This window comes from Egretta garzetta, unplaced genomic scaffold (genome assembly GCF_000687185.1).
Source record: "Egretta garzetta isolate BGI_Z169 unplaced genomic scaffold, ASM68718v1 scaffold280, whole genome shotgun sequence".
Lineage (NCBI taxonomy): Eukaryota > Metazoa > Chordata > Aves > Pelecaniformes > Ardeidae > Egretta > Egretta garzetta.
The window spans coordinates 765,790-793,654 of record NW_009258219.1 but is presented as its reverse complement, the minus strand read 5'-3'; the positions used below and the strand labels follow the sequence as shown (position 1 = coordinate 793,654).

Sequence of the window (27,865 nt, the reverse complement as noted above, 5' to 3'; positions counted from 1 at the left end):
CTGTTCCATCTCCCAAGACTATACCTTGTACCTGCATCTCTTTTCAATCCTCCTCCTTGTTGAAAATCAGGTACCACACTATCTGGAGCTGTGGAGATGCTCAACTATCTCACTGACAAGCCAATACATTAGTAAGTGCAGTCTGTGGTGAGTGCTCACTCCTCAGTGAAAACACACCAATCCCTCAATGAGGAGGAACACTGACTGTCAGTGCCCACCGCATGCTTCTCCCACAGACGTGTATGGTATCGATCAGCACTAGTGTGCAGTAGCCTCCTTTCAGCAGCTGACTACAGTCCTCAATCCCTCCCTGTCTCTAACTTCATGTCTAACTGCTGTGTCCCCCATGAGTGCATCATTACAAAGGTTTTACTTGGGACTCCTACTTCCAACGCTGATGCGTGGAATGGGAACCAACCAGAATTGCCTTGCAAAATTACTATTTAAGTTTCACCTATCATCAAAGTTCTGGAAGTTGAAGTCCAATGTGCCTGAACTTACCCGTTAATACGGCAATGTTGATAATTTTCAAGATTGAGTGAACCAATGTATTTGGCTGGAGCTGGTCTAGCTGCATATACTGAACACTATCCAGTCTCTGAACTTGTCTTCGTGGAATGTCTCCAAAGTGCGGAAATTCTGATGATATGTATGTCAATAAACCACGAAGAACACTATCATCCACTATAGGATAAACTTATATGAAAAAACAGAGTTAAAGGGACTTTTTTTTTTAAGCTTACAAGTATAAAATTTATCAGTTGGTACGTATTTACACAGACAAAACCAAAACCATTGCACAATGATTTTAAGGCAAGAAATTCTTGAGATGTATAACACTTGATCCAAAATTAAGCTGTACTTCATCTGCCTCCTCCTGATAACATCTCAAAGTACAATATTTTAAATTACATCAAAACTAGGAAAGGAATCTTGTATCATAGCTTGCTAAGAAGAATAGCCATTTTTGATCATTTACCCCAGAACCTGACTTAAATAACGGGCAGTAACAGACATCAGGAAGACAGCAAGAACACTGCAAGTTGATGGTGATACTCCCACTGTATTTTCCCCTTAGTCTCCAACCCTCCAGGGCTCAGGTATCTTTAAAGACTTTGTGCTTAACAGCCTGCAATGAATTACCTTCCCTGAGCATATCTACTTACTCTTCAAGCCTCTAAAATTTTTGCAAAAAATTTAATCCTCATGGAATCTCAGACATATTATTGTTGAGTTCTGGGATAATTCCCGTTTCATAAACTAAGCTCAAAGAATTCAGTTTTTCAGAGTTTTAAGTGGTAACCATCTGTCCTGGTTTTGGCTGGGATAGAGTTAATTTTCCTCCTAGTAGCTGGCACAGGGCTGTGTTTTGGATTCAGCATGAGAAGAATGTTGATAACACTGATGTTTTATTATAAGCACTGCTTAGCAACAGCTAAGTCAAGGACTTTTCAGCTTCCCATGCTCTGCCAGTGAGGAGCTGCACAAGAAGCTGAGCGGGAACACAGCCAGGCCAGCTGAGTCCAAGTGGCCCAAGGGCTATTCCAAAAGATATGACATCATGCCCCCATAAACTGGGGGGATTTGGCCAGAGAGCAGTGACTGCTGCTCAGGAACTGGCTGGGCATTGGTCAGCAGGTAACGAGCAGTTGCATCACTTGTTTTTCCTGGGTTTTGTTTCTCTCTTTCTCTCTGTTATTTTCCTTTTCATTACAATTTATGATTTTATTTTATCTCAATCATTAAACTGTCCTTTACCCATTGAGTTTTCTTTTTCCCTACCAATTCTCCCCCCCTGCATCCCACTGAGGGGCAGGGAGGAGTGAGCAAGCAGCTATATGGTGCTTGATTGCAGACTAGGGCTAAACCATGACACCACCATAAACTCCACTTGCCCATCTGATGTCATCATGTCCACAGGTGTTTGTCGTACTTTCCTATAGAGTTTAGTACCTCCTAGTTGCTCACATGTCCATTTTATCCTGTGTATGAGGCATTGCCAACAAAACAGAGTACTTTAAATAGCTATTTTACTGTGATTTTTGTGGAAACTTATGCACTATAATCTTACATTCTTCTGGATTGAGAGCTGAGCAGTTCCCCAGATTCAGTAGTTGACTGGTAAATGTAGATTGCAGCATGATTTCTCCACACCAAAGGTTCTCATATATTATTATATCTGCAAGAAAAAAAAGCAACTTTATCAACTCATATATCAACAGTATTGATGTGCATCATACTTTTCTTGACTATAGAACCATCATACAAATAGGTATGAAAGACAGTTTGAAAGAGATCACTTGGAAACAAAGTGGGTTTTTTTAATCTAATCTTTGTATTTTGAGATAAGAATGTCTAATAAAATAAAAGCCTAGCTTATCTTCAATCTCTAATTTTTTTTTCACCTACCCATAAGAACTTAAAGAACTCTTAAAGAGAAATGGGCATCTTAAACTGTAGAAGTATTCAAACAATTTTATATTGCATAATTTTTTGCATCTTGCAAAACCTAAATGGCCAGATGACTATCAAGTTCTGGTCAACTCCAGCCCTTAATTAGATGCAATATTTTTCTAGTACTGCCTTGTCTTACATGACATATGTTCTTAAAGAGGGAGGGGTTTGCTCCTATTAAGTATTACAGAGTACAAAGGATTTACCAGGGAGAATCTTCTTTATTAGCTGACACGTTATAAAAAAGGCAAACTGCAAACAGCATTTTATATTTCTGCAGTCTATGTCAGTTACTCATTCACAACACATCTCAACATCTCAAGATGCTAGTGCTAAGCTACAAAGTCCTTCCCAGGAGGAAAAGTGTTTCTCATCCTGTGACTGAACGTAACATCACAATCTTCCAGTCCATCTGCTGGTCCAACAGCAGAGAATTACAAAAAAGTCTGTAAATCAAGTAACTGGTACACCTGGTTTGTAGTAGCGCTTTGACCTTTCAGGGACAACTGTTTTAAAACACAGATAGGTTACAGAATACACCTCACTACCTATGGCACTACTGTAGTGTCAACACACTGCTGTGCCTCAGATCAAAGACCATATGGAAGAGATGGGTGAACTTCTATGCGACAGGTAATGTTCCACTGGCAGGATGAGTGAGAATTCAAAGTGATGTTGAGCAATGTAAATGATGTAAGAAAGATACTTACAAATTCTTAGCCATAGTTCCAAATTACTGGTTACATACTGTTCTACTTTAAACAGGCATTTTAAAGGTCTACATTTTTAAAAGGGCAAATAAAGGAATTCTCACCTGTAAGCAGTACAATATCCCCAGGAAACACAGTGAGCGACCAAAATGCAGCACCACGCCACAGCACCACCTTCCTCTCAATTTCTGACTGGTCAACAACTACAATGGTTGCTACAGGAACTTTACATGAAGATTTTGGTCTAGTCTTCACCTCTATTTCTTTGATATGACATGGATGTACTACTGTGACCAAAACATTGTACTTTTGATTTTTACAGCAGCAATTCTTAAGTAGCGATAGTTTCTTTTGAAGTTTCTTGAACTCTGTCATCCTCTCTTGATCCACTCTCATCCCAGGACCAGCTGGAGAAGAATTCAGTTTAGCTCTCTTTGATTTCAGCTGTCTTTTAAACGCTGAGTGAAAAACATGAAAGGAATCTTCACACTTGCGGGCTCTTTTAGAAGAGTTCTTGTGAGAACCGTCTACTTGAGAGCACAATATTCCTGAGTTTTTTTTGAGACTTCTCTGTATTTTCCTGAGCATTTCCTTCTTGTTTTGTAGCTTCAAAGCAAACAGTTTTCCCATCACCCTCAGAACTGAAAAGTTCAAGGGAACTTGCGTACTCTTCCTTATATTCATTTTCAGCCATGTTAAGATATGTTCCAACATCAGAACCAAATTGGACATGACCATATAGCCTTTCTTCAGGTTTTTTGTCCGCTTCCAATAGTTTTATGATTCTTTTCTGCATCTCATTCCGATCCTGTGCAAAAACAGCCATCTGACTTGAAGTCATTATACTACGAAATTCAGTATCAGTTGACACTTCAAGGTCTGAACAATCACCTGGTTCTCCTTTTGGTTTTGACTCTTGATTTTGGGGGAAAAACATATCCAGATATTGACTTAGACATTCATGGCGATCACTTCCATGATCTGATTGAACAACTTGTCCCATAGACCTTAGATGTATGCTAATCTGCTTAGTACCAGCAACCAAATCAGAAATGTCAGAGCTGTTCCCTTCTAAATGACTGGCTTTTCTTTCAGTGAGGTTTGAACAGCAGCCATGTGATTGTTTATCCTGTGTAGCTGATTCTGCAAATTTTTCAGGAAGGTGTTGATCTGCAGCCTCATTTACATTTGCATGTGTGCATCTATCTTCAGATATTTGACAATCAGAATAAATTAAACTTTCAGTCTTTTTAGGTGTGCTAGTACAAGTTACTGCCACAGGTACAAGAGATGTCAAATATTCTTTTGCTACCATTAATCTCCCCTGTTTAGACTGCTGAGAGCTGTCATCGTTTGTAGGAACTGGTGTGACTATAGAGCTTTCTGCCTGAAACACTACATGGTCAGCACCTTTGACTTTTTCAGAAAAAAGACTATGTATATCATATGAGCAGCGGAGCTCTCTCCACTTTTCCGCAGCAGGTGGTGAACTACTTTGCTCTGCCACCTCCAGTGGGCTTGGAATCCTGGGTGCTCCCACAAAAACATGAATTTGAGGTCTTTTTGTCATTTTTGATTGCTGTGTAAGTTTGACTTTAAGCAATACGGTTTATGCAGTAAACACAATACTAAACATAAGTAAATGCCAAAAATTGTATTTGGCTTCTTCTTAACAATTTAAAAATTCCTAAAATTCAAAGGAGTATTCCACAATTTAACTGGTAGAAACACCACTTTACTACTTAAAGCCTAATGTAAAGCCTAAACGTACAAAATAAAAACTGGAAGTTATTTATTGTATCAAACTTGCATAGAAAACTAAAGTATTTACAGTAGGGCTTAATTTCTGATTCTGATACTTGGAAAGATGTAGCAGATGCAGAATCACAGTGAACTTTAATTACTGAGCAGACTTAGCTTCGTTTATTATTGCTACTTTAACAGTCAAATGTGACTCCACTATTCAGTACTTCATTTTAATTCATGTGAAGTAAATGCCTGTAAGAAACTTTCACAGCATGGTTAGGAGATAATTTCTCCTCCCATAAAATGACAATGTCAACTAAATAATTAAAAATACTAAAGCTATTTAAAATTAGTTTCAAGGTTCACTAGAAATGCAGTATTTTACATGCTGGTTTAGCATGAAAATACTGTATTAAATTATTTCTTTATGAAATGGTAGGTTTCATTATATTACTGATAAATTATAATTATTTAATAAGCACTAAGAGGTCAGTGAAACTTGAGCAGATGATTTACAACTAGCTTTAATTCGTTTACATAGTATCATACTACCCAAGAAGTTACTAGCTTTTTCCTAGCTTATTTTTAATAAGCCCACCTTACACATCATAAAAAACCCTTCATTTTTTTTTAAATTTATGCTAAACTGTAATTTTAAAATACTCAGCTACAGCTACAAGTGTTCATTAAAACACAGACACCTAGCTACATGTTTTGGGAATGTTGCTAATAGAAGTTGCTGCAATAGGCAGTTCTGCAGAGGCAGGAAAGGGAACATCAGAAATGAAACTCGGGAGCTAATCCAGCTGCAAACAGAAGAAAGAGAGAATTGAAACAAATACAGGATTGAAAAACATTTAAATTTTCCATTTAGCACTTATTAAATTAACAGCCATTCTTCTAACAACCCACTAGGGGTCGATAAATCCACACATTCATAGAGCTCACAGCAACATGGAAAAACTATAAACATCCTGGAAAACTGATCTCCAGTATATTATAGGTGTAACTGGAAAAACAATATACAATCACTAAAATTAGATATATCGTGCCATAATACATCAAAGCTACAAAACACAGTAAACTGGTATCGCTCAGTTTTATGCTTATTGCAAAATGAGTAATACTTAAAAGATTGGAGTATCCAATCTTCTGCAGTTGTACATTTAAATTTAGGCTCATAAGAAAGCAACTTTTAAAGGACAATTCCCATACTTGTGAAAGTTTTAAGCTACATAACTAAAGAATGGTAATATACAAATAACCAAAAAGACAGAATTTACAGTTCAACGCTAAAATACTGGATTGGGCAAGGAGACAAAGCAAAGTGATAGTGAGGTTGAATCCCTAAAAAGTGATGTCAAAAATTAAGTTTTGTAGATAAAAGGCTGCCGAATACGTGACTTAAAAACAGCTCCAGTAACAGATCCCCTATGACAAACAGAAAGTGTTACTACTACTTTCAAATTAAATTTAGAACTGTAACCTAACTGATGAGATAGAATAATTTCTTCCATTTCAAAATATGTAAGTCTCCTGGTAGCTTTTTTCATGTGTTATTAGCTTGGGTAACAGCCATTACAGACGGGTAGCTTTCTTAATTAGGTATTCTATAGTATAACAATATAAATATCCCTTAATAAGGAGGTTCAAGTGACTAAGAGCTTCAAATGAACGACAAAAGATTTCTTCCGCATATGTGCTATAGTACAACAGACGTCAAACAGCAGAATTCTGAAATTAGTCTGTGCCATTTCTAAAAACTTGCATGCCATGCAGATACTAATAAAATAATCGGTCATTTCCAAACTGGGCTTTGGTTCAGCGAGCAGCTCTTTAACTTTAAACTTGATTCTTCTACAAGGGCTGAATGCCAGCCTGTCACAGGTATAAGATACAGCTTATTCCAGTCTTACTGTCTTGTCACATGTCTTTAACCTGGAAGAGATTTCAGAGGCTTTTCATAACTCTGCAAAAATTCTCAAGCATTTGTGCATCAAGTTTCAGGGAGATAAAAATTTTAACTTAAAGTGAACTAAAATATGTTCAGGACAAAATAATTTGCTTACCTGCTTTCTATGCCCTCAGAGTAAGCTTATAACAAACAAAGGTCTAAGTCTTCTTATAGGGAAAAACTGAGATTCAACTACACTGTAAATGAGCCCATCGAATACTTCAGCTCTTGATGAGTTCTGAGGACACTGGAAGGGCAATTTGATTGCTAAATAGATGAGATCATTAGAACAGTATGTTTAGAGGCCAGCTTACAACCTGGAGTTGTAAGACCTTTCAGAGATTCTGTTTTCATGGAAAAGTTGGTGCTTAAGATGCCATGCTGCAAGGTAATCAAAATTAAAATTAAAAAACTGTCAAGTGTCCTAAACTACTTCATGTAAATATAATGCAGGGCTTCATATAGTGTACTAGAGCAGATTTTCTGCACTTTATAGCTTAAAACCAGAACACAGTAACAAAGGAAAGCTTTTAGATAATTGTATATTTCATAGGCTAAACATACCTTTTCAATACTTGAAGTTCAGTATAAAAGTAAGCTTAAGATCCTAGAAACACAGTTTTACTTCACTCTACTTCCAGAGATATCCCATATCATATTTCAGAAGTATTCTTCCTATAATCAGGATTGAAAAGTGAATTAATCCATTAACACTTGAAGGAAAAATATCACTCCAGAATCATTCAAGCAAGGGTTTTTTTTGTTTGTAATTCTGTCTACTCCCCATATTAAAACCACAGAAACTAGCTTTGGTTTTAATTCCCAAGCACTACCATATTATTTTTAATGAAAACCTTATAAAAAAACAAAATGTAAATCTAAATGCACCCAAATAGCTCCAAACTTTTGTCTCAGTATATACACACAAACGCTTTATGCAGAGTCTGAATTAGACAAAGCTGTTACCTTGGCATACTTGTGGTCTACATAAAATCTATTTACTATTTTTATCCTTGAGATTCAACTGGATGAATTCTTACACCAAGATAAGATCCTTGTGGCAAAGCAAGAGTTTTAGACTTAAATAAGGGAAAAAAAGAAGAAATGGGAAGTTAAAGATTACAGCAGAATTATGTTTAATGATTTTCATTTGTTATGGATTAATTAGTTTTGTGGTTTGCTTTAAGTAATATTGCATTGCAAGCAAAACAAAGTAGCATGTGTATGAGGATGAGAATATAGCAAAAAAAGTAGTTATCTCTCTCTCTCTCTCCCCCTCTCTCTCTCCAGTTAAGGAAGTAAGGGTACATTGCTGCATGAGATGATTAAAGAACAGACTATTAAAAAGAAAGGAACAAACAACTGGAACGTTTATGAGGATGAGGTTAGGAACAGAGAATGCTGCATTCCAGAGTCTCAATGTAAGCCACTCCTGGATGAGAAATACACAGACCACACCCCACTACCCCTCATCTTCTATGAAGGTAAACTACCTACTGGGACATGTACTGAGATATAAACAGAAAAAGACAACTACTGTGCCCCTTCCGCCTGTTTTTCCTTGAGGTTTCATTTTGTAGACCTGGAAGATCTTGTCACAGTCTTGCAGTATACTCTAAAAAAGCCAACTCCTCTTGCAACTGCTGTATTTAGACTCAAGTTACAGCAGGCATGACGCTGCCAAATAATTGAAAAATTTCTGTATTTTTTTTTCCAGAAAGCTCATCTTTTTACATCTATTCACATTAAGATCTGTGACTAATATTAAGGAGTACTTTGAAAATATTTTTTTAGACAAGTACCTGAGTATTTGCTGTTATAAGCACACCTTATACCTAGGTAGCATTGACATGACAAAACCATATGAATGATAAAAGGTGACTTATTTACTACAGTACTGAAACCCCAATGACAAAAATCTGTGAGCTACTGATCACACAAACTGAACACTGCCAAGATCTACTTTTGTATACATATAGGGACAACCGATGTCATTAAGCAACTGAATTTCCCTGAAATAGATTAAATTGAATTTACAATAGGATGATGGCTACGCCAACTGCTAGTACAAAAATGAGTTCACTAAAGATGTGAGCTTCTATACAAATGTGTTCTGAATAAATATCTGAGAATATAAGAAATATCTGAGAAAATAAGAACACACCTGAAACAGGTGAAATGATATTTTAATTAAGATACTAACAATACTTTAATAGGAAAACACGTTTCAAAACAAAAATAACTTCTATACCTTCGTAAAGTTCCAGTTATATAGTATTTTATCAGCCTCTCATTTTAACTGTCGCTTCTCTTTTGTTTTTTGTCATGTTTAAAGTTATACATAAATTCAGAAAGCTTTCCTTAACTTTGCAGTTCCATAGCTTCTCTGAACTAAGGATTTTCTTTCCTGATTCGTATTTTCCAGTGCAACTATATTACATCAAAGCAATTGAATCCTAATGTTTACTGAATTTTTGCACCTAAAATATCGTTTATATTTTCAAAATCTAAGATTTTTATTTTTCTTAAGATATATAGAGCTTTGGAATGGTAAGTGACCTCTGCCTACTTTCTGGTTCACCTAATGACTGCACTACTGAATGACCTGCTTTGGCAATTTCCAAGCAACTTTTTATGTCAAAGATACCAGGAATCATTGGTACTTATAATCATTTAAGTCTGTAAATCAGGACAAAATTTAAAGTTTGGGTAAATTCTCTTTATGCAAAATTGTTTGAAGAATCTTTGCTTCTTTAGGACAGTATTATTACTTATTTAATGAGTTTTGTTAGTGAAGTTCTGTGCCTCGTTTTAAAGAAAAAGTCTGAAAGAACAGCTCTTATGACAGATCTTAAAAAGGCAAAAAAACTATCACATCAGCAAACGCCACTGCCACAAAACAAATCCATTTTTATACTGCAGTTAAATTATCTGTGGGTAGACAGGGGGTTAACTACACCAAAGATAACAGGAGCTAAAGCTCATAAAGATATAACTGAAACCTGAATGCACATATCCATTATACCTGTTAATTATTACACCATTTCTTAATTTGTGGAAAGGTGCTCTATTCATAATAACCAATGAAAGCCTAGCTTTTTATCTCTGAAATGGTCAGAGTCTGATTGACGGGTCAATGATCTATTAAAAAACAGTAACTACATCAGCAAGTTTTAAATTCACAAGACACTGCAACTAAAGTTAATATACCTATTACAAGAAATACATTATGGTACATAGTGTATTTCCCCAGACCTAAACGGTCAGACAGGAGTTCTAAGTTTAAAGGTTTTTAAAATGAACAACTACGTCATTACCAGTTTGTTATTTTCTAGTGATTTGCTACACATGGGACAAAATTAAAAATAGCTTTAAAAGTCCTCTTCCAATAGTTAAATACTCTAGGAATGTTGTGTGATGCTACATATATGACCTTAAATTACCCTTAAAATACCATACAAGTATTCGTTACTTTTATTCCATGTTTCACTATTCATTAATAGTATTCACGCACCATGATAACCACTTAAGCGTTAGACCAAGATAATTTAAAGAGGGTGACACAGCTTCAGCTTCCTATTGCTCCTGAATGTTAATGGTAGTCAGATGCCTAAATCCCTGATTTTAAAAGTTACATCCAAATACAGATTCATAAAGTCTTCACCTAAGCCCTATACACTGAAAGTAAACCACGCAAATTCCACCACTGGGTAATATTTTCGTTATGTCTTTTACACACTTCAGCTTCAAGCTATAAATAAAATTACAGAAGTAAGAGACAGCAATGCATCAGAAGACAAAGGATTAGAGTAGTATAATACAAAAGTGTAATTTCCTTTCCCCTCCAGAATTCTCATGCACCCCCAACATTGAGGTTTTGGGGGTAAAAGCAGTATATTTTTTTAACTTGCAGCTTTGATTTGGTACAGCTTGATGATGAACATCCTATCTACAATATGCAAACCCAATAATATTGTCCTTTACCCGCTGAGAAGTTGGCCCTATAGATAACAAATACATAAGTAGGATATTCTTTAAATTCTAAAATCCAACTTTTACTGTGAGCTTTCCCCTCCCTCATTTGCACACTTGATTTTACATTTCTCCTATCTTTAGTACAAACAAAATTAAAGGACTGTTTCAATGGCCTTACAACAGAAGAAACAGAGTTATTAATAGCCATCTTGAGAGTATTTACTGTCTGTTCAATTCAAGCTGTAGGGTTGTTTGGTTGGTTTTTTTTTTTTTTTTAACAACACTTCATCAAATACCATGATTGAATAGAAAACCTAATTGTTGTCACTTGACAACAAAAACAAAAATAGAAATAAACCTCTGGATGCAGAATTTTGATTACATCATTGGAAGCTCTTCTGGCATTTCTACCATGCTGCTCAAATCCTCCTCCAAAATTCAACTTTGTCTTTTTAAAAGCCAGATACCGTAGCTGTACAATAACCTTGAAAAACCAAAGAAACAGCTAGCAGTGTAGTAACAGTTTTAGACAGGTAGAATCTGAAACAACTCTGGGATGAAGCAATGAACACACTATATGTTTGTTTGCAACTTGTGCAAGAAGAGAAGGATGATCTTTATGCCAACAACTCAAGCTGGCACTGCAAGTGAATCAATATACCAGCAACAGCACCCATCCACCAAATCAATAAGCAGCTTGGTCCAAATATATTTATGTATTAAGAGGAATCCAATAGAAAATAAAAACTGCCAGACAAAATGAAGCTAAGCAGCTCGTAGGTGAAGCAATCTTATACTCTACATAAGAGTGATGGATGTACCACATGGGCTCAAAAGAAGCTTATACCTGTAAGTGAATGGCAACCCAAGGAGATTTAAGCGGATTGCTTCAGACTAGGCTAGTGGGACCTAACAAGAAGGCAAGAGAACGTCCATGTGGGAGAAAGTACATGTACATATGGGCAACTGGGGAAATGGATAGGATGGGTAATTACACATCTTGGGGTTTTTTCATCCTTTGTTTGGCGATGGTAACAACCACCAAATATCTTTCATCTGAATTTTAATATGAAGTTTCAGGCAAAGACTGTAGTCCTATAACTGACCTGTTTAACCAAAAGTAATTTTACTCCAGGATGGTTATTTGGCTCACGTAATAAAGTAAAGTAATGTTTCTGGAATACTGTGCACAGAGGCAGCTGCTGACCAGACACGGTGGTATAGCAAGAATCCTGCTAGTCAGTATCCAAATTTATGAAAAATCACAAGCCTTCATTTGCCTACGGCAGTACCTGTAGTAATTAATATAGAGTTGCCTCTAAATGCTACCCTTATTATTGACCATAAAGTAATTTCTTTTAGTACTTACTATTTATATTAAATAGCAGCAATACTAATCCATTCAGTGTTTAGTTCTTGTCACTGGCTATTACCAGAGGACTACAACACCATTGGGCCGCAAGATAGGTAGAGCTGGTTTACAAATACATAAAAGCTGTATTTGGCAACATATAGGCATAAAACACCACATATCCAAACTTTTTTCTTTATTTGCAGTGCTTTCAGTAACAAAAGGCTTTTTAAATATGAAACACCTATGATTTAGGCATTACAATAGAAACTTTCCTAAGTAGTCCTGCAGCGTAAGCAGGGAGATCAATAGTTTAAACCAAAATCAGTGTTTCAAGAAGTTCTATCCAGTCTGACATTTTTCAAAAGTTAAATCAAAATACTGAATAAAAGGCTAGAAACGCTAAGTTTTTCTTCATAACTATCACTGAACTATTAAAATAAATAATTAAGGCAAGCAATCAAATGGCATTGCTAACATTTAATGTGTGCCTACTTGCCTGCAGAATCAAGGCCTGGGGTTTCTAAAGTTATGCTCTAAAAGGAAAATATTTTCCTTGATCTGAAATAAAGACATTTCTTTTGTAAATACAAGCTTTGATCGTATGGAGGCATCTACTCAGCAGTTACATCAGCCACTTCAGTTTAAAAGGATTATTGTTTTGGAACCAAATAATGCAAAAATCTGAACACTGATAATAGATTTTTCAATTCAGCCACCGAGATGGCCTTCGTTGTGTTTGAAAAGTGGAGTAAAGGTAGCAGGCTTTTGTGATTAACTTGATCATCCCCTCCTCGCTGCCCTTCTGCCTTGCAAGATCGCCTTTTAACTTTATTGCTTTTTCTTTTACACTACATAAAACCACATAATTAAGGAGATACGAGCATACGGTGGCTGTTACAAACAAAAGAAGTTAAAAGTTCTGAAGAACACTGACCTTTTGAGTAGGAAAGAAAGATAAAGGTAAAAGGTCAAAGATACACGAAAGCGCTGTGCACGTTTTGTTGAAGAACACTCATTCCCCAAACTCTTATTTTTGAGAACTATTTAAACAACTAAACTGCTGTACCTTCTGTCGAGAAAGATATTCTTCCAGATATTTCAGCATTTTCAAAAAAAACTCACAACGTTAGAATGACACCATCGCAATTTTTTTTTAGAAAAATGGTTAAGTCTGCAGAAAACTGTCCACAGGTATTATTACCAATGAAATCTATTTGATGACTTAAACCTTCTGATAAACTGAGGTTGATAAAACAATATAGAACCTAAGATGAAAGAGAGGCAACCGGTCAAAGAAACATCATCATAGTAGCTCTACTTCCATCAGATTGACTACCTGTATGTTTGATTTATTAGTCTCAAAAGATAAAAAACTAAGGTATCAGGCTAGCAGCAGCTTTTATTTTCTTCTTCTAAACGTATTGTCTGTTTTCTTAAACTAATTTTTTTTTGACCAATAGGGAAAACAGACCTTTTTTCTAAACTGAGCAACAATTCACTGGGTTTTGATTGAATAGTTTTTCTGTAAAAATCTATTTCCAGAACAGCAAATACCTTTCAGCTTGACTTAATAAAACAAATGCCAGAATATGCAACAGGCATTATAATACCAATCAAGTACATCTTCCTGCACAAATCCAGTTTATTTCTAAAAAAAAATAAGATTCTTATTTAGGCTTAAATCACGTGAGCTGGTATTTCACATTATGAAAGTTGTTGGAACCCATGTTCCACAACAGTTACATACATCACTGGGATTAACTGGTTATAGCACAAAGGCTGCTCTCTCAATTGCAGTTGCTTTAGTGGCTTGGGAAAGAAAATTTACTCTGCCGTATTGTATATGGCTTCCACGCTATGGCAGAATTTACAATATAAAGCTACCACTTATTGTCTCACCTTTACAAAAGCCTTACTCAAAAAAGATGAAGTTTTATAACAAAAAACTGGATGCTGACTGCACATGCATGGACAAAAATGGGGTATCATCAATGTTTGGGACAACATCTGTAGGTAAGCATGCTATGCTTGTGCTTTTGTACTGTAGGAGATGGGCTGTTGAAAAGGTATCATTCATACGTTTACTTTGGTGGGATAAATCAGTAGTCTCCTAGTGTTAGTAAAATGCCTTTCACAAGTTAGCCGTAGACTTTAAACAAAACCCGAACTTCCTCTTGCATTTCAGGCAAGTGGGGTTATTTTTTAATTTCTCAGCATCACTAAACAATTCGAGTTAGATGCCTGTTAACTAAAAAAAAACCACCCAGCCACTCCCTCAAAGAAGTCATACTAGGAACATACAAGTCATCACTACATCAAGATGTGCTCCAAGGCTGTGCAAAACTAGAAACTACACAAGCAGCTCCAGAAGAAGCCAGATGGCATATAAGCCCACAAGACCTCTTTAGACCAATAGCTCAATCAGGAGTTCATTTACCTCCTCACTGTTTATGCAGGATCTCTCCAGGAGAGCAAATATTTAACCTTCCTGTAAGCAGAAACAACAGCAAGTATTTTTTGACAGGACTGAACCTATGGCACCAGGCCTCTTCTATTCTTTCCCCACCATGAGCCACATTCTGTGCATTTTATCTATTTCTGTAGCATGCAGCTGTATTTTTCACGTGGTGTCATTAGTGTGGCTTTTTGAGGTTCAAACTAACTGGCGATCTGATATACTAAATAGCTGATCTCCCCAATACTTTTGTATCTGAGGAAGATAAAAGATGGCTTCACACAAAATTTCCATAAATCCAAAGTCTCAAAAGGGAAGTTTGTAACACAAGCTTCTGATGTAAGCGTTCTATTTTAAACAAAACACTTGACAGATGTTAACTACATGGCAGCACTGACTTTTATATCCAAAACTCTAGTATTTCTGTTCTTGAAAATGCAAAGAAATTTCCAGGTTATTTTAGGATCTTCCTATTGCACATGCTACGCACACACCCCAAGAATACACTTCAGCCGTAACAACTGAAAGAGACAAACTCTTCTGTCCAGAAGTTGAGAGGTTTAAGACTTTTTCAGAGATAAAGCTCCCTTAAGGAAACATAACCTTCAGACTTGGGCCAAGCTGGCTCCACACAACAGTGAACAGCACTATGAAGATCTCGGATGGTTCACTGCACACGTTTGCTCCTTATTGTGGCTACAGAAGCAACATACCTACCAACTTCTTTATAGAACCATATGAATGTCAGCCAAGCGAATGCTCTTTCACAGGTGTTATGGCTAAGGAGTAAAGTTGTTAATTTACTAGAACACTGCAGAAAAATAAAGATAAAAATTTCGGAGTGTTTTAAGTTAGAGAAAACTACAGTGAAGCACCTGGAAACAGAAAGCAAGTTTTAAAGTCCTTTAGCATTTACCTAGCAAAAAATTAAGACGTGACACATAAAGGAAATTAGCATTAGCTTTTTAATATATAAGCCTTTACATTTCAATGGTTTAGATAGATGTTAGTTTAGCAAACCGGTTAAGCTTTAACAGAGAACAGGTGACACTGAGTAACTATCAACACAGCTGACTGAGCCAAAGGTGCCTTTTAGATGCAAATTTCCCTATTTCAAAGGGGTAATTTTTCTCTCAGACTTTTAGGCACTTAGACTAGTTATTCAAAATAATTTGATGGATTATATGTCAAAGAAATTGTAGATCACAGTTTCTGTCCTACTATGCCCATAAAAGTTAAATGAAATAATCACAATTGAACAAAATCTGTGAAACAAATGCTGGAAACATTGATTTATATGGCCTGCACATGTATCTACCCTTTTCCATTATAATTCAGCTGTCTGAAAACACCTCAAGCAAAACAAAAAAACTCAGGATATGGTGTCACCTTAGGCCTCCCTCTACTGCTGTAAGCCATAGTGCATCGCAGCATAACCACCGACAGAAATCTTCTGGTACCTATGTTCTCAGTAAAGATGCATCATTTTCTTCACTGTTTTTGTTAGAGGCAATACCTCGATTATTTGCTGTACCATGCTAATATGACTACTGCTGTGTACCTTCAGTCAGTTGTCTTTAATTCACTAACTTTTACAAATTATTTTATTACTTGCAGTACTACATAGTTCTCATTTTTGAGGTGTATTACACTAAGGGGTTGAGACCAACCCTATCTGCCTGACTGAAAAAGTCTTCAACACCATTTATTTTCCCTTCACTGTTTTAATACCTGGGAATATTCTGCCCACCCTAACTCTTCCATGATGTGGTTTGGGACAAAGTCCAGCTAAGTATATGCAGACTTAACACATTCATACACACCATCAACCCACTTAGAGGACAGCACCTTTCTTCAGGGACAAGCTCATACTCTGGACGATCAATCTTACCACCAAACTATATTGACAAAAGCAACAATACAAACCCATGAAGGACATGTAATTTTCAAAGCTCCTGAAGTCTGAAGGCTTGAGGATGGAAACCAGAGAGATTTATCTATTTATCCATTTGTCTTCATGCAGAAGCTGCTCCAAGCTGAAGTAAAACTATAAATTGCTTCTGAGTATAATTCAATATAATGAGGCAAGACTAGAGATTTAACAAATGCTCACCTCATCGTTTACTTAATACTTTCTGTACTGGAACTGCAACCCTGTTTGCAAATACAATTTCTTCCTGTATGCCAAATGTAAAAAGTTCTGTACTTGATCTTTACTAGGATGGAAACAGTATGACTGCTAGCGTACACAAGGCCAACATGCCTACTTAGTGTACTAGCTAAGTTTTATCCACACAACCATGTGAGCTGCTATACAAAGCTAAAATCACAGTAGTTTACAGGAAAATATTTTAAAAAAACACTGGTAGGAAGATTTCATATAGAAGAGAAATGGCAGTGTCCATGCTAGAAATGTATTTTTTTAAGAAGAGATCCATTTAATTGCCCAATACACAAATTAGTTTGGTACTAAAGTAGCTCTGAATAATCTTTTTCCTCTTATTTTATGTCTACTTTTATAGAAAGACAGTTACAACTATGTGTGACTCATAGTACTTCAGCTTCACATGCACACAGCTGAACTTTACCTTCTGCAAAGACCTGAAAGAGGAAAATAAGAGCTAAAATAAATTATGATTAATGCAGGGAGGTGAAGAAATACAGGGAACTTGCTATCCATTCCATATCAAGCTATGCTATGTATTTAGCTAATGATTTGAGTAACTCCAGATTTTACTTGCTTGTCTTAGGAAGCACATGGAATACAGATAATCAGCCACTGACAAGCATTGAGTATGTAACAGGAAATGAGTAAATACATACTGGATTTGTCCTTCCCATAAATTTAACATTAAAACCTGTTTATATGAGCTTACTTTAAAAGACGTTAAAATTAGCAGATAAAGCAGAAAACCAAAAAGCTATTACATTAAAGTTAGACCCATTATCTTTCTCCAGAGATTGTAACCTTTACAACTGACTGGAGAGAAAGGAATTCAAAAAGCAGTACAGTTTGTTCTATCTTAGCTAATGTTCTGAGTTACCTGACATCTCATTGCAAGAACTATACCAATGTTTACACTATATAAAGCTTTATCTTGCAGCTAAAACTAATATACCATCCAAATTAATGGCAGTTTAGAAGCCATGATCTCGTAACAACAAACATTAAATGAAATATGGCAACATTTCATTTTAATCATTATGAAACATGGGAGCAGAAGAACAAATCTAAGAGATAAAATAAAAACACACAAAACCAAACTGCTAAATTACCACGTTTGTCAGCACAAATCTAAAAAGCAACAAATGGAGATTCAGTTTATGGTATGGAAATCAGATTAAAAAAAATAATTGAAGGCATCTTCCCCAAAACAAAGGTAGCATTCATTCATTAAATAGAAGGAATTCAGTGACAAGTGAGAACCAAAATATTAATATGTTAACTGAAAGCTTTTCTCAACAGGAACTTGTATGGCATTATACTATATTATACAATATATTATGAACAGCAGCTACCAATAGAAAAACCATGCAAAAAACTGAATAGTCAGATCACAGTGAGAAAAAAAATTAGTAAGTGATGGGGGATGGATGGAAGGCTTTAATCTTCACCAAATAAGCACGTGCAAATACTTGATTTGATGAAGCTGGGAAGAAAGTCATCCAAAGCAGTGTCTGTTTAAATTGTATTCCTCATTAAAAAAAGGCAAACACAGAAGAGGGAAGAGGTAACATCATAATGTATGAAAGAATTAAGAACTGTGTAATAATTTAAAAGTTATCTAGGGTTTTACACATTACATTATATTTCCAGTCTAGTTCCAGGCTCCACAATAGAAATTTGCCACCACACTTCATACTAATAACAGCACTCATGATAATTCAAGAGTAGTCTGATCCCATTATCCAAAGAAGGCAATACTGACTTCTCAGGTCAAGAACTAGATGTCGAGAGCAGTACTATTGGAAGAAAGCTTGTCATTGATCTTTAGGATTAGTCGTGCTTTACAAGCACTAGTGGAATAAGGGATTTGATCTTGACTGATTATCATACAGTAGGAATGACAGGCTCATGCCTGAGAAGACAGAGCTCTGTCCACTGGGGTTACATTGCTGTACACAGAAGACTGGGGAACAGCTAAACTGCAATGCCTGTACTGCCAACAGGTCAGTTAGAATTAGCAGTCCATGCAGTTAAAGATCTGACAAAGTCACCTTGGTCCACCTCATCTCCAGGTTTTATATTCTCTTATGATCTATGATGGGAAAACAAAAATCAAAAAAACCAAGTGCAGATAAAGCTCAAGACATTACACTGCTTTAAAGAAGGTGATCTGACATTATCACCAAAAAGGGATGATCATATCCGCACTGGCACGTTCCCAAAGCACTCATGCCAATTCCAGTATGTATTTCCTTTGTTCGTTGAGTAATTTCACCTTACTTCGCATTTTTATAACCAAATATAGTCACGTGTCAAGTTGTATTACCTTCTCTTCACCTGTCAACATCCAATTTGCTGGATGAAGACTTGCTGAAAGACTGATTTTTTTCCAGAGACATTAAACATGTGGTATGGAAATAATGGAAATAAAATCTGCTGGAAAAACACATATGCAATGTATTTGACAATCACTCCTTTTATCCAAACTGACACATTAAAGTAGCTTAAGGAGGCAGCTACAAATAGATTTGTTATTCCAAGAGAACTTCTGCTTATTTCTCTAACACTAATTTCTATGGATTCTTTCAATCCAACAGAACCTGGAAAATCCTACATGACTTACATTTTTCATTATCTTCAACATAAAATGACTAAACTGTATATTCCATTAGAGCTCACCACTTCTGTTCCTAACAAGGAAAAAACTGAGCAAATTTAATATGCTCTGAAAAGGGTAAACATTCAAGACAAGAAGTATTTTATTTATCACTTAGAAGACAATCTAAGACTTTCCTGTACTTCTTGAGAAAACCTAAGTTTGACAGAAAAGAAAAACTGTATCAGTTTATTAGAAAAGCAAATTCCACGAGTTTCTCACTGAGAATAACTACTGTCCACGCTCTGTAATTTCTGACCTATATTCATTCAGATATGAGGACCATACAAGTTTGCACAACCAGCTCAGTTCCAAACCATACTTAATGTATTTGTCCTCCCCCATACCTTTAAGAAGCAGGGAATAAATTATCAGCTGTTTTTCTTATGGGAACTGAGGCTAGGAAAAATTAAATCATTTACTTTGCCTCACAGAGTAAGCTGAAACAAGTAGAGAACTCACCCTGTGTGAATCTTTCATACTCATACTCTAAACATTGGACTACCATTCCCCATTGTGTAATCCTTTGCCTTTTTGATAAGTCACAAACCCTATCCTTTTCATCTCAGTTTTTCAGCTTACCTATTAAGATTTTAATATTCATTATTGCTGGTTATCCCATTTCTGTATCTGCAATTTTCTCTCCTCCTGCAATACAAGACTTACTGTCCTCCTTGGTCAAATGCTTTTATTCCTTACTTGAGGTCTCAGGTGTTGACTTACACCAGCATAAAATAATGAAATGATTCAAAGTTAACACAGGACACACAGTGTTACTTTTTTTTTATTTAGTTCCTGAACATTATACACTCTTTGAAAGAGGTTTTCTCTCACCTTATATATTGTGCAGAACCTACCCATACAACTAAGCCTTAGTTTTCAAAATGTTAAGAATTACTTTCAATTTAAGTCCTGAGACAGCGCGCTATATTCTGATATGACTAAGACTCATACACTGGGAAAAAAAGGTGGTGAGAGTACAATGTTTTGCCAAATAAGATATCTTTTTTCTTTCAGTTAACAGGCCCATTAATTTCTTTGACTTAAAATAACCTTCACTGAATTAGCCATGTAATAAACAAGAATAAATTAAACCTAAACAACACTAATGGACTTGCACTACAAGTATGGGTTCACTGGTAGGTGAGGCATAAAGTATACGGGGGAACAGAGCAGTGAAGGAGACCAGCTTCTTTTTCCTTCCTTCTCCTCTATTACCTTCATGAGGTATTCGTCACATGAGGAAGTAGCTCAATTTCTGCTTATATAGCCCAATGTTATGTTTATTTATACAACTGCCACAATATTAATGTAGACTATAAACCTGAGGTGAACATATAGCATACATCCTTGTTCAAGAAAGTTGATGTCTTAGGGTAACTGTGAACAAGCTAAAAGCATACATTTAGATTGCTAGTTAGTTTTCCTTTACTAAATTAAGTCAAACACCAGCTTATCTGAAAAAACAGTAAGATGAAAGAAATCAAGATAAGCTTTTACAAATTCCATGATGATTTTAACTTATTTAGTCATATGACAGCAATATAACACTACTTCTGAAATCAGAAAATCTATTACCAATGATGTGCAGAGGCTCTACCTTACTAGTATTTCAAAATAAGCTTACCTTCAATCTACTGGCTTTCAAAGGAAAAAAACAGAAGAGAAAGTAGAACAGATAAATTTGGCATTATCTTGCCAACATTGATGAGAGCAGACAATAAGTAATAATCAAGAAAAACAGCACTAAATCTTCAGCTTCTTAGTTAAAAGAAATGCTTATCTAAATCAGATTCTGTGGCAGTGCTGATGGTTGATGGCAGCAATTGCAAACCGTTCCATGTCAACCGCCAATATCCCTTGGATTCTCCTCACATCTCTGGACACCACTAGGCCCATCCCACCCTTGTGCCTTCAGGTGTCCACTGCTCCCACACCAGCACCAAGCAATAATGACAGCAACAACACCTCCAGAAGATATTCCAGGGTACACAGATTTTGTCTGTCCAGGTTTTACCACAACTCCATAAGCTGGCACTTAGGTCTGACACTGCATGGCTATACATTAAACATGATTGCCATATGGGCACCTAAACACAGTGTATAACATACAATTCGAACTCCAGCATTTCCACAGAAGGACATTATTAATAAACCAAGTCATTTAACTAGAAGACAGACCAAAAGGACCAAAAAAATCTAACTCTTTTTTTATAGTGTTTTCAAAAATTGTTCAAATGTGCTCGAGATGGGACAATTTAATTAAAACAAAAGTATTTCTTATTCTGACCTATTTTCCCATTCTGAGATTCCTCTGGGATAAGCTGAGTGTGACTTTTTGCACTGGATCCCTACATCCAGGGGGCACCATGAACAATCTTGAGGTCTGTGAAAGCCGACGAAGAAAAAATATTACATAAGCATTTTTAGCATCCAGCATAACCAGTGATTTTTTTATTTTAAGGAAATCCATAATGTGTTGAAAAATACCAGCCAATGTACTCCTGGACTTTTTTGATGAACAACGCCAATTTCAATCATACCAACAAACCTGAGGCAATTCTTAAATCCTCTGTATCTGGGCTTCATCCACCACCATCTTTCACAAAGGATTAAGCATTCAAACATATTTTAACAATATAGATTTCCATAACCAGTCTTCCAAAGTGAAAGAGGATAAAGTTGATTTTGTTAACAGAAATGCAAACAAAAGCACTACAGAAGACTAGTATTCTCTAGTTCATAAGAGCTTTAATGTTTGTTATTTAAACAATACGCACTTTATGTCAACAACTTCTGATTGTCAACTGAGTATTAAAGCAAGAAAAAACTGGATGGCAGTCTCTGATGCTGTGATTCCAGGCTGTTAAGATCTTCAGTATAATTTTCAGCCAGACAGCCAAGGCCACCAAGAGTTGCAAAAAGCATCAATTTCGGTTGTAAATGTTACTTTCAAACAAGTCTTAGCTCACTCCTGGCAAACCATACTTTCTACTATCTGTTGTTTACTGCGTTGACTAAAATAGCCAGCAATTCTCTAAAAAATAGTGTAATTTCCAGGAAATAAACTGAAAAAGGACTTTCTTTCCCTCCTAACTTTATTTAAGGGAACAAAGCTTGCACACCCATAGTGCGTCTGTGAAGGTTTTTATGCCTGTATACCTGTCAGCTTTCCCATCACTAGCTTTTATCATCAGCTAATTTCTCATTTAACAGATGGGAGTCTCAAATATATTGGGTTCGCCAACTGCATCATCCCCTCTTCTGTCTTTTAAGCTAGAAATGAAGAAAACCCAAGCAAAATCTAAATATTATTCCACAAAGACAACAACCAGCTGCTTTAACAGATTCTAACTGATACAGGAGCTGAGAAAGGAAAAGCCTTCACATTGACCTGCAAAAGCCTCCATCATTTCATGAAGGGCCACGTTGACAGAAAGGCCACTGAAATCAGATGAAAGTTGTTATTGACTTCAGTAAGCTTCCCACCAGATCTACAGCCTCCAGACAAAGTCACTTTTTGTCCCACCCCTCTGAAAACCTGAAGTGACATTACAGGAAACAAGTGTTATAAAAAGCATATTTTGTATTCCTCAATTAATATAAACTGGCAATGCCTTATTAGTAATATATTGACAGTAACGGTACCAAAACATGTCACAGAATTTTTTTGCATATCTATAGACCGCCTAAACAAGAGATGAGGACATTATCTCCTGTATACACGAAGAGCTTTTTATATCTGTTCTGTCAGAGCTGAAGTAACCAGTTGCCAACCTCAGTCATCATGCACAGCAACAATATAAACAGATGGAGACAGAAGGTCTTTAAAGCAGATAAACATAAGCACCACCACTTTTCATGGCAATCAAAACTGTATTTACTCATGAGGTAGTTATCAGACATTATTCAATATTTTCTGACTTCTGCAGCAGAATTATTAACATTTTAAAACTCATGAAGCTGCCCTCTGACTCTTGCTCTGAAATGTTGGTAATTAGTCCACTTACTGAGGGCTTTTGAAGTACCTTTCACTGAGAAAATTAGGAATCCCTGTCAAATTTATATTCTGGAAACAGCCTAATAATTCTATTGCCAGAATTGTAAAATAAGAACTATATCTTGTTGCAGAAGTTTGAAAAAGTAAAAAAAAAACAACACCTTATGATTGTTTAAATAAATTTAAATACTATTTTGCTCAGCTACTGATTGTTTTTGTAGCAATGCCGCAAGCATAAAGAACAAGACTCTCACTTCAGACTAGCATTTCCTAAAGGAAGTCCTTACTAGGCTAAACCTACCAACTTCCTACTTTATTTGTACACTTAGGAGTTTCACTCTCTACTTTTACAGTGCTTTAGACAAGCAAAAAAGTTACTATTTACATATGAACAAGATGTTAGCAGCTTATACTTGAATCAGCAATCATGAGAACACTCAAATTTAATGCAAAATAATACATAAAAATAATGTTAGATAATCAGACCACGGGTACCTAAGCATCTCACTAACAACACAAAGTATCGGAAGCTTTAAACCTTTATCTCAACAGGAAATAATCCAAATACCTCTTCTCCAACTCTGCAGTATTACAGAAAGCACATCTCAGATTTGCACAGCACGTGCAGAACTGCAGCCAGCCTGGAAAACCACCAAATCCAGGTTCCTTTGTATCAAGGCAAAGAGAGCAAATGAAGATCTACCAGTCTGCTCTCCAGCTTTGCTATGGCTGAACACAGCTGAAGCTATTTATAAAGGAAAGAAAAATTATCTCACAGACCTCCATTAAGGGATTCATAGGTCTTAACCAGAATTTTAAATTCAGCTGGCACCCCCTTAGTCTCCAAAGCAATAAATCTAAGCGTTTATACCTTATGCTGCCAGTGAAACAGCTTTTCATCAGCTTCAGTCTCTAATTGGTTGTAAAGAGATGCCTGAAATGAAGATTTCTAGTCAAGTGTTCATTTTGTATAAGTGCTTTTAGAGACAGGTCACAAATTAAAGCAATCTTCTGGGATTCACCTAATTCATGTGTTGCCTGTAATAGCATCTTACAGAGCCAGCCCTGTAGCAACACTGGAGCTAGACAACTGTGCCACACTTCTCATTTCACCCCTGTAATATATATATCGTGTACTGGCTTGGCATAAAAAGGGAAGAATATAACCAAGAAATGTGGCACTTGGAGTATAACAACTTATTCACAAATTTGGAATTAAAATGAAGCTTGGATTACATTAATCGTTCCTTATATTCTTTAGGCAGTAATGTATTTGTTTTATAAAAATATACACATTTAAAAGAACACATGCTTTACCAGCGTTACCCCCATTATTTTGAAGACTGAACGCTAGTACAACATTTTCCTGCAGATAAAGTAACAGCCATCCCTACTTTCGCATCCCCTGCCAAAAATAATTATACATGAAGTTTTACTTTAATGCATTGTGAAGGTGGAAAATACAATCCACAAGACTCGAGAGTATCTCAAGATAAAGATCTGCAAAAAAAGCAGATTGCTATTTGGCAGTTTTTTAGCATCCTTTGGCACAATATGCAGGCAGCTCCAGCACAGTAGGATTACTGTGAAGTCCTACATACTCGCTGCCTACCGGCATACCCTCTATTTAACAGAGCCATGCATAGGATTTCAACCAAGAGGAATAGGAATAGGACTACAGTTAGTATTCCTGACAGATTCATACCCTCCCATTTTCCCAGTAACTATTATTCAGCCATACACAGATCTGCTAACTCAGAGGCTGAACAGTTTTTCTTCAGCAAGTTTGGGGTAAGAGAATAACCCCAGCTCTCAGCTATGTAGTTACACTACTAAGGTCTACATAAAGCAATACAGCACAACACTGAAGTCCAAGAAAAATAAGCACTTTTTTGCAACTTCTGGTGAAATGAGGAAGGGAAACACGGTCATACAGGTCACACAGGCAATTCAAAGGGGAACAAGAACATGCTTCAACTTGTATAATATCCTAAATTATCCCACAGGGCTAGAACCTCAGTTTTACAATTTGCCACATTATTTCTGGAATCACTAGGGAAAAATGTCTTCATATGTAAGTGTTACAAATATTTGGACTTTATCTCAACCAATTCTTTACGCACAGAGTAAGAACTGCCAAATGCTTCATGTGATACGGCTGACAGCTTAAAATGAAGTTTGCTGAAACAACTGTAATTCCATTTGCAGAGCATTTCAAAATCCATTTCTGTTCCCAGAAGAAAATTTGTTTACCTCAGAAAGGCATTAGTTCTCTGCCCAACGTATGGATCAACTTTCCTCCTGAGCATGTTGTCTAATGGATGTTCAGACTCTGAAGCCTCTGAACTGGAGGCAATCCCAGGGTTAGCCTGGATTCAAAGGGGCTTAGCCAGGCAAGGGGCAGAGTTATTCAGAGCCTTGTGAGGATTCCTGATTTCCAGCTTCTCTGTTGTTGCTCACCTACTTTAGTGAGCTGTTAAGGAGACTGGGATGCAAACTGGGGATAGCTATCCAGGCTTCTGAGAGGATCCAGTACCGGTACGTCCTAGGAACATTTTAGCCAAATCGACAAACTTTGATAGAGAATGTCAAGCTGAACCTAAATGACCTTTTTAATTTTAATAAAAATATTTTTTCCATTTATGACACCACTATTAATGATGTTAGACATAGGCAAAAGATTATCCCAGTCACCTACATATTCTCAAATCTCTAATACTTCAAATAATATGAATTGAAGCAGAAAGTACCAGATGCCTGTCTGAGATAACTTTTTTCAATAAAACTTTAAAGTTTGACACACAATAAATTTGACTCCACTTGCTATGAAATTGAGAATTTACACCTTAAAACTGTGGCTTGCTTCAGGAAGCACAATATAGTATTTATTATTGTTCTTATATATAATAAAAAAAATGTTAAAATCATATATAAAGATTTTTTTAGAAGCAGCTTAGGAAATTAAATCAACTTTTTCTGTCTCTCTCTCCCACACTTCACAGATTTTTAAATAAAGACTCATACCAATCTATCATGTATACACACTTAAATATGACCTAGTTGCAGAGTCCATGAATCTACAGACAGTTCCTACCACACAGGTACTGTATTTCCGCTGTGTATCACTCTCTTCAGATGCAGGCCTAAGACCAACATTCAGTACAAAACTAACAAAGTTAGTGAAACTTCTGGTTGTGAAGACAAAAAGTTACCTTTGCATCCATCCAAGAAACTTTTTTCTTTAGTGATGCTGCTCAAATGTGAATCTTTGAATGGCACCCCATATGCTACACAAGAACAAGGAAGATACAGTTAATCTTTTATTATTGCAATTACCACTTTCATACCTGCTAGAACTCATTCTAAAGCATGCAAAGTTGAATTTCCTCTGACAAACAGATTTTGCTACAACTGCTCACCACTTGCCATGTAAGAATATCAGAATGGGGTATATGACTCCTGTTCTTATTCTTCTTGAATACCCTCAGGCGGTGTGGTTACTCTTGCCTCCACAAGGGAATTGAAGCAAACAAAGATATGGTATGGACCTGCTGAGGCTGGCAAGGTGTCTGTAAAATGTACACATGGTTTCATTCATAAAAACATGCAAACAAAAATCCCTAGCTATTTTTTCATTTATGCTATTTAAAGACTAAGAAATTTAACATACTCATTTAGTTATTCTTAGCATTCAGCACACAGCTTGTTGAATATTTTGCTGAAATACAGTCTCATTTAGAAAAGAGGGCCGCTGTGGTGCTGCCATTACTCCAAATACAATTGTGTGACTGAACCCACGGAGAGATCCACTGTGTTCCTACACCGCCACGTCCCATACTCAGTCTCAAATACATTCACAACTGTGTACTGCAAACAGCCTGGTACTGTGAGCAGCTGATAGTCGAGTGAAGCTCATAAATTAGAGATGCCACAGCTGAAGGCAGGACAGGAGCTAAGCACTGTTAACCTTATTTTGAACACTTAAGCAAAGTGGTTAATCTTGTTTTTTCATTCAACCTTTTGTGTCTGTGAAATAGTATTTTAAGTAGCCTACAGAACCAGGTGAAAATAATTACCTGATAAGGACTAATTGCCACAATACTTTTCACCACCTTCTTTCCTCCACTTTTGTAAAAGTTAAGCACCTGTATAGAATTTGAGCTTTAGCTAATGAGAACCTGGAGATGATTGAAATCAAATGCTAGCTCAAAACCAATACAACCACCGAGAACATTACAATTCTGTGAACTGAAAACGAACACCACAGTAGAAATCTCTGAACCACCTACTGTATGGAGAGAAAAATGTAAGTGAGCAAGTTTGTTTCTGAAGCCCTGTGGGAACACCCAAATAACAAACTGGCTTAGAACAAGCTCCTTCCTTGCTTTTGTTTC

At 36.3% G+C, this 27,865-nt stretch overlaps 1 protein-coding gene across 1 annotated transcript in view; it reads right to left on the bottom strand.

Annotated features, from left to right (window-relative positions):
• The window catches only part of SHLD2 (shieldin complex subunit 2), a 37,635-nt gene extending 10,096 nt beyond the window's left edge, over positions 1–27,539 (bottom strand). The window contains 8 exon segments of the mRNA XM_009634114.2: positions 502–696; positions 2,072–2,179; positions 3,269–3,720; positions 3,722–5,716; positions 7,429–7,539; positions 26,684–26,758; positions 26,891–27,040; positions 27,142–27,539. Coding sequence (XP_009632409.2) covers positions 502–696; positions 2,072–2,179; positions 3,269–3,720; positions 3,722–4,734 — 1,768 coding nt within the window. The 5' untranslated portion in view covers positions 4,735–5,716; positions 7,429–7,539; positions 26,684–26,758; positions 26,891–27,040; positions 27,142–27,539.
• Between the last annotated feature and the right edge of the window lie 326 nt (positions 27,540–27,865).